The 10192-nt window shown below is 55.7% G+C and overlaps 2 protein-coding genes across 2 annotated transcripts; both read left to right on the top strand.

Annotated features, from left to right (window-relative positions):
- The first annotated feature begins 3873 nt into the window (after window positions 1-3873).
- Window positions 3874-4203, top strand: LOC149916941 (beta-keratin-related protein). Its single transcript, XM_090144662.1, has one exon. The coding sequence runs from the start codon at window positions 3874-3876 to the stop codon at window positions 4201-4203; it is 330 nt and encodes a 109-aa protein (XP_090000788.1).
- A 4864-nt stretch (window positions 4204-9067) lies between these two features.
- On the top strand, window positions 9068-9397 carry LOC149916940 (beta-keratin-related protein-like). Its single transcript, XM_090144634.1, has one exon. It carries the CDS (start codon window positions 9068-9070, stop codon window positions 9395-9397), a length of 330 nt encoding a protein of 109 aa, XP_090000760.1.
- The last annotated feature ends 795 nt before the right edge of the window (window positions 9398-10192 follow it).

The following is a 10192-nucleotide window of genomic DNA, read 5'->3' as shown; positions in this document are numbered from 1 at the left end:
TCTTCCCAGGACAATCGCAAGCCTACGGTTGAGAAGGCAAGAGCGTGGCTGGAACAGGATCGGTGGAACGGTGCCTGGGAGAGATGAGCATGAAAGTGCTTCTGCTCCCTGCTCCACGGCCTCTGGATTGCTCCGTTTGTTTTGTTTTGTTTTGTGTTCCTGTGTGTGTGTGTGTGTGTTGTGCAGGAGAAAAATCAACCAAGCGGAGCAGAAAGAGTAACAGAAGTAACACAGAGTCGCAGAACTGTGGAGGCTTGAAGGGACCTCTTGAGACTTGTCAGTCCAAGGCACCTGCTGAAGCAAGATCAACTTGAGCTGGTCGGTGGGGACGTAGTCCAGTCAGGTTTCAGTATCTCAAAGGATGACAACTCCACAACTTCTCGCGGCCATCCTTCCCATTCTTTGGCCACCCTCACTTTAAAGCAGTGGCTTTTGGTGTTGAGATGGACGTCCGCAACTATCGCTCGGCTGCGACACAGCTCCATTTCATTAAGGGACCAACTTAAATGCCTCGCTACAAATGCACGGCTCAGAAGAAATAAGCAGGGGGGAATGGAAATTTTTAGCCCACGCTCAGGACTACGAGATCGTAGGCCTCCGCGAGACGTGATGGGATGGCTTTCATGACCCGAGTGCAGACACAGGCAGGGAAGGAGAGGAGGCAAGGGAGCCCTCTGTGTTACAGAAGGGCTTGACTGGATGCAACTTAGTTGTCGTGATGAAAGGGGCCAAGCGTCGCAGCGCAGGAGTCAGGCAAAAGGCCAACGTGGCCAAAATTGTGACAGGACACTGTGATCGGCCACCCAACTGGCACAAAGAAGCAGGTGGAAGACTCTACCCAACAAAGAGAAGGAGAGAGAATAAATGTACTACTGACGGTAAAAGAATGTCAGATAAAGGTCAGGCTGGACGGGGCTCTGAGCACCCCATCGAGCTTTGGATGTCCCTGTTGATTGCAGTGGACTTGGACTAGATGACCTTTCAAGGTCCCTTCCAACTCAAATGATTCTATGATCCTATCACTCACTGATGAATTAAGTCCAGGCTTCTCCGTCTGACTTTGCTACAAGGGAAGGTCGTGGAGCACATTGTCTCGAGTGCCATCACACGGCACGTCGAGGACAACCCAATGATCACACCCACTCAGCACCCCTTTCCACGCACGGCAGCTCCTGCTTCACTAACCTGAGCTCCTTCCAGTTCTCCTAGAAGGCCAGCACGGTGGGCGAGGAAAAGGCTGTGGAGGTTGTTTAGCCGCACTTCAGCAAAGCGTTTGACACTGATACAAGGGGAAGACTAGCTTGGAAGGAGAGCAACCCACCATGGGAACAGAAGCCAACTACTCTCAAACCACCTTCCTTCCTAAACATTCTGCGTGAGATGGGAGGACGGGCATCAGGGCCCGTTGCTGCCGAACTCCTCTGACTGCTCTTTCACCAAGAGGAGCATGACAGCATTTCAAGGCACTGCCAAGTGGTCGGGCAAGATGCCAATGGCTGTGACAACACTGTGCAAAAAGCTGCATTTCTGCAGGAACGAGGACGTGAGGTTGTGCCTAGAGCCCTTAGCATGTCTCAGTTCTTTTCCCTCAGTATCCCTGATGCCAGCGTGTGGACGGATGACTCAGAGCGAGGTGGAGCAGAAGCTCCTTACAGTGGCTCAGCACCTCCTGGTCAGTCACAAGTGGCCTGCTAGAGCCACCTTGCAATTCAAAGGCACTACCTGCGCTTCTCTGACCATTGCCAAGAGAGAGGAAGCCAGGTTCTCTGGGTGCACGGCCGGAAAAACAAGCGACTAGGGAAAGGGCCAAAGGCCGATGTGGTCTGGCAAGGGAATGCTGAAGCAGTCCCACTTGGTGGCGGCCCACTTCCAGGCATGACTCAGCAGCCTCCCTCATTCAGCAGGGCCTTCTGGCGCTCCAGCCTCTCCTCAGGCGTTCAATGAGTAAATCCAGTTTGGTAAGGCACAGCCCGTGCCCTGCCCACAGAAAACACTCTGACCTTGCCCGAATAAGGGAAACAGCTGGAAGCCTTTGCAGGTCAGGAAAGCGTGTGCGTCATCACGGCCGGAGGGGAGGGAGCAGAGACTCGCCATGGAGCGGCCTGACCCACTCCAGCTGCACTCTCGCTGTCTCCCTCCCTGCATACGTGCAATGAAGTTTCTCTCCAGATCACGGGGGGGCTGGGCTGAACAACACCCTCCACTCTCAGCCGGGCATCTGAGTCTCCTGTGCAGACGCTTGCCTGTGCTCTGAGCTCCTCCGTAGCCTGCCGGCACCGCTCTTGCTCAGGGTCAGGCTGAGCCCGTCAGTGCAAGACGCTTGTGTGCTCCCTTCTGCAGTGCTCCACGCGCAAAGTCCTACCAAGCGGGGGCCATGAGCTTCGGGAAGGGGAGAATATGTACAGCGCCTGCGCACGGCCTGATTCTTCTGCAAGTCTTCACCAGCAATGGCAACGAGACCTCTCACGAGCATCGGCCTGAGGAAGAAACAGAAGTGCTATCAACCAGATCGCTTCAGCCTTACGCAGCGTGACAAGGGAGCTAAGCATTTCGGGTGAAGGAGGAATGCCTTTCATCTACCAGCAGAGCTTGGGAAGCCAAAATTACCCTTTCTGAAGGCGCTTTGTGTTTTTGCCACTTCAGCTCCCCCGGGGCCATCGGGCTCAGTATAAATAGGTGCCTCGTTTCCTAGCTACTCTATTCCCTGCTTGGGCCTTGCTCTCCTCTGTGAAGCCAGTAAGTCTGCGTTTGCTTTGCCTTCCGTCTGCTCACTGGTCAGAACGCCTCCCGAGGAGGGGGCTGCGTGCATTTTTCCTGCCTTGTCCTCCGCAAGCGGTCTGGGACTGTCAACCATGCGTGTCGGTATTCGGGGAGGGGAACGGGGCAGCGTGGCTTTTTCACCTGAAACGGGGCATTGGAGGGTTCCTTTGAAAGCCATTTGCGGCCCTGGCTGTGCGGCCACAAATTTCTAACCGGTGCCTTGGCCTCTTCTTCCACCATCCTTGAGGCAGCGATGCACCTTTTGCATTAGTAGCACGGCTTGGAATTCCCTCACGAGAGCTCGTCCCACCGGAGACGTCTTAGTACGACGTGGCTTCTGTCTTCAGTAGCCTTGCTGCGCTTTGCTTGCACTTGTCTCCTTCGGAAAGAAGCAGGGGGAGTGAGGGGGGCAGAAGGGCAGAGCTGTCGGAGGAGAAGGAGAGCTCTTTTTAGAGGGAAAAGCCGTTGAGGGAACAAGTTGAGCTCTTGCCTCTGGAAGAATAAGTAACCACCAGCAGGGAAGAAGGGCTCACGAGCAGGACCTGCACAGATGGATGCTGAGAGTGATGCTTTTCTGTTGTACCCTAGAACATCTTTCTTTCCCCGACTGAGGCAATAGCAGCAAGGCTAAACTCATCCCCCCCTGAAAGAGTCGGCATCCTCTTCATCATACCTACCTCAGGATGTGCTGGGATGAGGAGCCTCATCTCATCTCATCTCACAGCTGAACATTCCAGGCCAGCCTTCAAGGCTGACTAGAACGATGGTTGTGGGTTGTGAGGGAAACGTCCTTGCGCTCTGGACACGGACCCTTGGTCACGGAGCAAGCGCGGCTTGGAGAGGGCCTGCACTGGGCATGCTGGGGGAGGGAGAAGACCGGCTGGACAGGAGCTTCACTTGGACAGGAGGAGCTTCCCTCTCTGGCATCATCCCTAAATTACCCACAAATACCCACCCCAAGCCTACCCAAATACTCACAGACAGCCCCTCAGCAGCCGCGGCAGGGCCTTTGACTCTTGGCTCGTGACACCCGAGCGCGCTGAGAGACAGCTCGAGCCCTCAGCTCTCTCTCGCCTCCATCTTGCAGAGTCACCTCCTCCTCCTCCGCCAGACATGTCGTGCTACAGCCCGTGCCAGACAGCCGCCTGCGGCCCAGCCCCGCTTGCCAACAGCTGCAACGAGCCGTGTGTTCTTCGTTGTGCCGACTCCAGCGTTGCGATCCAGCCCCCACCAGTCGTGGTGACGCTGCCGGGCCCAATCCTCAGCTCCTTCCCTCAGAGCACAGCCGTGGGATCCACAGCGTCCGCTGCCGTGGGGAGCTCTCTCAGCGCTGGCAGCGTGCCCATCGGTGCTGGGGGCTCCCTGGGCCTGGGGGGCTTTGGATGGTCAGGGCTGGGCCGTGGGCTCTGTGGCACTCTGGGACGTGGCAATCTCTTCTGCTAAAGCCTGTGGATCACCTGCCTGTGCATGAGCACCGCGGGCCTTGAAGGCAGCCCCGGAGCCGGCCCTGAGTGCACGGCCACGGTCTGCAGAGGAGCCGAGTTCCCACCAACTTCTCCTCCTCATCGCCCGCCCTCTTTCCCCTGCTTACTATCCGTGGTCTTCTGCTAGCACTGAGCTTTACAGAATGTCCAAAGGGCATTGCTGAAGCTCTCAGCTGTTGCACGTTCCTCTCCTTTTCTCATTAAAGACATTGAGCATCCGCTTTGGAAACGAGTCTCCTCTCATTCTTCCTCCTTCCCCAACCCCCGACAGCCCAGTATGCAACACACTTTGTCCTCTGGCAACACTCTGGGGGACTCTGTAGTTCTGGGCTTTGATAGTGCACTGTCTTCCACTCCTCGCACGGGACACAAGATCATTTCATGCGGAGAGCTGTCTGGGAAGGACAATCAGCGCTCACTGGCGTCACTCAGGAGCCACGCAGCAAAGTGTGAGGGGAGAGCGCATTTTCTGTGAAATGTTCCTGGGCTGCTTTAACTGCTGCAGGGACATCAGAACCTCCTGGGTTAGTAAGAACCGATGCTGGCTCAGGCTACTTGGGTAGGAAACGTTTCTCTAGCAAGCCAGAAAGTCAACTCAAGGAATATCACCCATGCACAAGACAGTCAGCTTTCCAACTCCTTCCCCACAAGGGCCCAAGCCAGCTGTCCCGTGACACACACGGAAAGCCGGGAGGCGTGAAACAGGCTATCTCCCGCACTCCATTCTGGGAGGGAGAAAGACACTGAGTCTGTTTAGCGTCTCCTTCACAAAGAGGAGAATTGGACCAAGGAAGAAACGCCTGAGCTTGACAAAGCTAGTTGGAAAGGACCAAATTCTCTTTTGCATCCAAGCCGAGTAACATCCAGCTCTTCCCAGGACAATCGCAAGCCTACGGTTGAGAAGGCAAGAGCGTGGCTGGAACAGGATCGGTGGAACGGTGCCTGGGAGAGATGAGCATGAAAGTGCTTCTGCTCCCTGCTCCACGGCCTCTGGATTGCTCCGTTTGTTTTGTTTTGTTTTGTGTTCCTGTGTGTGTGTGTGTGTGTTGTGCAGGAGAAAAATCAACCAAGCGGAGCAGAAAGAGTAACAGAAGTAACACAGAGTCGCAGAACTGTGGAGGCTTGAAGGGACCTCTTGAGACTTGTCAGTCCAAGGCACCTGCTGAAGCAAGATCAACTTGAGCTGGTCGGTGGGGACGTAGTCCAGTCAGGTTTCAGTATCTCAAAGGATGACAACTCCACAACTTCTCGCGGCCATCCTTCCCATTCTTTGGCCACCCTCACTTTAAAGCAGTGGCTTTTGGTGTTGAGATGGACGTCCGCAACTATCGCTCGGCTGCGACACAGCTCCATTTCATTAAGGGACCAACTTAAATGCCTCGCTACAAATGCACGGCTCAGAAGAAATAAGCAGGGGGGAATGGAAATTTTTAGCCCACGCTCAGGACTACGAGATCGTAGGCCTCCGCGAGACGTGATGGGATGGCTTTCATGACCCGAGTGCAGACACAGGCAGGGAAGGAGAGGAGGCAAGGGAGCCCTCTGTGTTACAGAAGGGCTTGACTGGATGCAACTTAGTTGTCGTGATGAAAGGGGCCAAGCGTCGCAGCGCAGGAGTCAGGCAAAAGGCCAACGTGGCCAAAATTGTGACAGGACACTGTGATCGGCCACCCAACTGGCACAAAGAAGCAGGTGGAAGACTCTACCCAACAAAGAGAAGGAGAGAGAACAAATGTACTACTGACGGTAAAAGAATGTCAGATAAAGGTCAGGCTGGACGGGGCTCTGAGCACCCCATCGAGCTTTGGATGTCCCTGTTGATTGCAGTGGACTTGGACTAGATGACCTTTCAAGGTCCCTTCCAACTCAAATGATTCTATGATCCTATCACTCACTGATGAATTAAGTCCAGGCTTCTCCGTCTGACTTTGCTACAAGGGAAGGTCGTGGAGCACATTGTCTCGAGTGCCATCACACGGCACGTCGAGGACAACCCAATGATCACACCCACTCAGCACCCCTTTCCACGCACGGCAGCTCCTGCTTCACTAACCTGAGCTCCTTCCAGTTCTCCTAGAAGGCCAGCACGGTGGGCGAGGAAAAGGCTGTGGAGGTTGTTTAGCCGCACTTCAGCAAAGCGTTTGACACTGATACAAGGGGAAGACTAGCTTGGAAGGAGAGCAACCCACCATGGGAACAGAAGCCAACTACTCTCAAACCACCTTCCTTCCTAAACATTCTGCGTGAGATGGGAGGACGGGCATCAGGGCCCGTTGCTGCCGAACTCCTCTGACTGCTCTTTCACCAAGAGGAGCATGACAGCATTTCAAGGCACTGCCAAGTGGTCGGGCAAGATGCCAATGGCTGTGACAACACTGTGCAAAAAGCTGCATTTCTGCAGGAACGAGGACGTGAGGTTGTGCCTAGAGCCCTTAGCATGTCTCAGTTCTTTTCCCTCAGTATCCCTGATGCCAGCGTGTGGACGGATGACTCAGAGCGAGGTGGAGCAGAAGCTCCTTACAGTGGCTCAGCACCTCCTGGTCAGTCACAAGTGGCCTGCTAGAGCCACCTTGCAATTCAAAGGCACTACCTGCGCTTCTCTGACCATTGCCAAGAGAGAGGAAGCCAGGTTCTCTGGGTGCACGGCCGGAAAAACAAGCGACTAGGGAAAGGGCCAAAGGCCGATGTGGTCTGGCAAGGGAATGCTGAAGCAGTCCCACTTGGTGGCGGCCCACTTCCAGGCATGACTCAGCAGCCTCCCTCATTCAGCAGGGCCTTCTGGCGCTCCAGCCTCTCCTCAGGCGTTCAATGAGTAAATCCAGTTTGGTAAGGCACAGCCCGTGCCCTGCCCACAGAAAACACTCTGACCTTGCCCGAATAAGGGAAACAGCTGGAAGCCTTTGCAGGTCAGGAAAGCGTGTGCGTCATCACGGCCGGAGGGGAGGGAGCAGAGACTCGCCATGGAGCGGCCTGACCCACTCCAGCTGCACTCTCGCTGTCTCCCTCCCTGCATACGTGCAATGAAGTTTCTCTCCAGATCACGGGGGGGCTGGGCTGAACATCACCCTCCACTCTCAGCCGGGCATCTGAGTCTCCTGTGCAGACGCTTGCCTGTGCTCTGAGCTCCTCCGTAGCCTGCCGGCACCGCTCTTGCTCAGGGTCAGGCTGAGCCCGTCAGTGCAAGACACTTGTGTGCTCCCTTCTGCAGTGCTCCACGCGCAAAGTCCTACCAAGCGGGGGCCATGAGCTTCGGGAAGGGGAGAATATGTACAGCGCCTGCGCACGGCCTGATTCTTCTGCAAGTCTTCACCAGCAATGGCAACGAGACCTCTCACGAGCATCGGCCTGAGGAAGAAACAGAAGTGCTATCAACCAGATCGCTTCAGCCTTACGCAGCGTGACAAGGGAGCTAAGCATTTCGGGTGAAGGAGGAATGCCTTTCATCTACCAGCAGAGCTTGGGAAGCCAAAATTACCCTTTCTGAAGGCGCTTTGTGTTTTTGCCACTTCAGCTCCCCCGGGGCCATCGGGCTCAGTATAAATAGGTGCCTCGTTTCCCAGCTACTCTATTCCCTGCTTGGGCCTTGCTCTCCTCTGTGAAGCCAGTAAGTCTGCGTTTGCTTTGCCTTCCGTCTGCTCACTGGTCAGAACGCCTCCCGAGGAGGGGGCTGCGTGCATTTTTCCTGCCTTGTCCTCCGCAAGCGGTCTGGGACTGTCAACCATGCGTGTCGGTATTCGGGGAGGGGAACGGGGCAGCGTGGCTTTTTCACCTGAAACGGGGCATTGGAGGGTTCCTTTGAAAGCCATTCGCGGCCCTGGCTGTGCGGCCAGAAATTTCTAACCGGTGCCTTGGCCTCTTCTTCCACCATCCTTGAGGCAGCGATGCACCTTTTGCATTAGTAGCACGGCTTGGAATTCCCTCACGAGAGCTCGTCCCACCGGAGACGTCTTAGTACGACGTGGCTTCTGTCTTCAGTAGCTTTGCTGCGCTTTGCTTGCACTTGTCTCCTTCGGAAAGAAGCAGGGGGAGTGAGGGGGGCAGAAGGGCAGAGCTGTCGGAGGAGAAGGAGAGCTCTTTTTAGAGGGAAAAGCCGTTGAGGGAACAAGTTGAGCTCTTGCCTCTGGAAGAATAAGTAACCACCAGCAGGGAAGAAGGGCTCACGAGCAGGACCTGCACAGATGGATGCTGAGAGTGATGCTTTTCTGTTGTACCCTAGAACATCTTTCTTTCCCCGACTGAGGCAATAGCAGCAAGGCTAAACTCATCCCCCCCTGAAAGAGTTGGCATCCTCTTCATCATACCTACCTCAGGATGTGCTGAGATGAGGAGCCTCATCTCATCTCATCTCATCTCATCTCATCTCATCTCATCTCATCTCATCTCATCTCATCTCATCTCATCTCATCTCATCTCATCTCATCTCATCTCATCTCACAGCTGAACATTCCAGGCCAGCCTTCAAGGCTGACTAGAACGATGGTTGTGGGTTGTGAGGGAAACGTCCTTGCGCTCTGGACACGGACCCTTGGTCACGGAGCAAGCGCGGCTTGGAGAGGGCCTGCACTGGGCATGCTGGGGGAGGGAGAAGACCGGCTGGACAGGAGCTTCACTTGGACAGGAGGAGCTTCCCTCTCTGGCATCATCCCTAAATTACCCACAAATACCCACCCCAAGCCTACCCAAATACTCACAGACAGCCCCTCAGCAGCCGCGGCAGGGCCTTTGACTCTTGGCTCGTGACACCCGAGCGCGCTGAGAGACAGCTCGAGCCCTCAGCTCTCTCTCGCCTCCATCTTGCAGAGTCACCTCCTCCTCCGCCAGACATGTCGTGCTACAGCCCGTGCCAGACAGCCGCCTGCGGCCCAGCCCCGCTTGCCAACAGCTGCAACGAGCCGTGTGTTCTTCGTTGTGCCGACTCCAGCGTTGCGATCCAGCCCCCACCAGTCGTGGTGACGCTGCCGGGCCCAATCCTCAGCTCCTTCCCTCAGAGCACAGCCGTGGGATCCACAGCGTCCGCTGCCGTGGGGAGCTCTCTCAGCGCTGGCAGCGTGCCCATCGGTGCTGGGGGCCCCCTTGGCCTGGGGGGCTTTGGATGGTCAGGGCTGGGCCGTGGGCTCTGTGGCACTCTGGGACGTGGCAATCTCTTCTGCTAAAGCCTGTGGATCACCTGCCTGTGCATGAGCACCGCGGGCCTTGAAGGCAGCCCCGGAGCCGGCCCTGAGGGCACGGCCACGGTCTGCAGAGGAGCCGAGTTCCCACCAACTTCTCCTCCTCATCGCCCGCCCTCTTTCCCCTGCTTACTATCCGTGGTCTTCTGCTAGCACTGAGCTTTACAGAATGTCCAAAGGGCATTGCTGAAGCTCTCAGCTGTTGCACGTTCCTCTCCTTTTCTCATTAAAGACATTGAGCATCCGCTTTGGAAACGAGTCTCCTCTCATTCTTCCTCCTTCCCCAACCCCCGACAGCCCAGTATGCAACACACTTTGTCCTCTGGCAACACTCTGGGGGACTCTGTAGTTCTGGGCTTTGATAGTGCACTGTCTTCCACTCCTCGCACGGGACACAAGATCATTTCATGCGGAGAGCTGTCTGGGAAGGACAATCAGCGCTCACTGGCGTCACTCAGGAGCCACGCAGCAAAGTGTGAGGGGAGAGCGCATTTTCTGTGAAATGTTCCTGGGCTGCTTTAACTGCTGCAGGGACATCAGAACCTCCTGGGTTAGTAAGAACCGATGCTGGCTCAGGCTACTTGGGTAGGAAACGTTTCTCTAGCAAGCCAGAAAGTCAACTCAAGGAATATCACCCATGCACAAGACAGTCAGCTTTCCAACTCCTTCCCCACAAGGGCCCAAGCCAGCTGTCCCGTGACACACACGGAAAGCCGGGAGGCGTGAAACAGGCTATCTCCCGCACTCCATTCTGGGAGGGAGAAAGACACTGAGTCTGTT

The sequence above is a fragment of the Phasianus colchicus genome, chromosome 8 (genome assembly GCF_987193195.1).
Source record: "Phasianus colchicus chromosome 8, bPhaCol1.hap1.1, whole genome shotgun sequence".
Taxonomy (NCBI): domain Eukaryota; kingdom Metazoa; phylum Chordata; class Aves; order Galliformes; family Phasianidae; genus Phasianus; species Phasianus colchicus.
This window is presented reverse-complemented; position numbering and strand designations above follow the sequence as displayed.

What these genes read in the sequence shown, in the direction of transcription:
- LOC149916941 (XM_090144662.1), top strand. Translation starts at nt 3,874, where the DNA reads ATGTCGTGCTACAGCCCGTGCCAGACAGCCGCCTGCGGCCCAGCCCCG.
- LOC149916940 (XM_090144634.1), top strand. Translation starts at nt 9,068, where the DNA reads ATGTCGTGCTACAGCCCGTGCCAGACAGCCGCCTGCGGCCCAGCCCCG.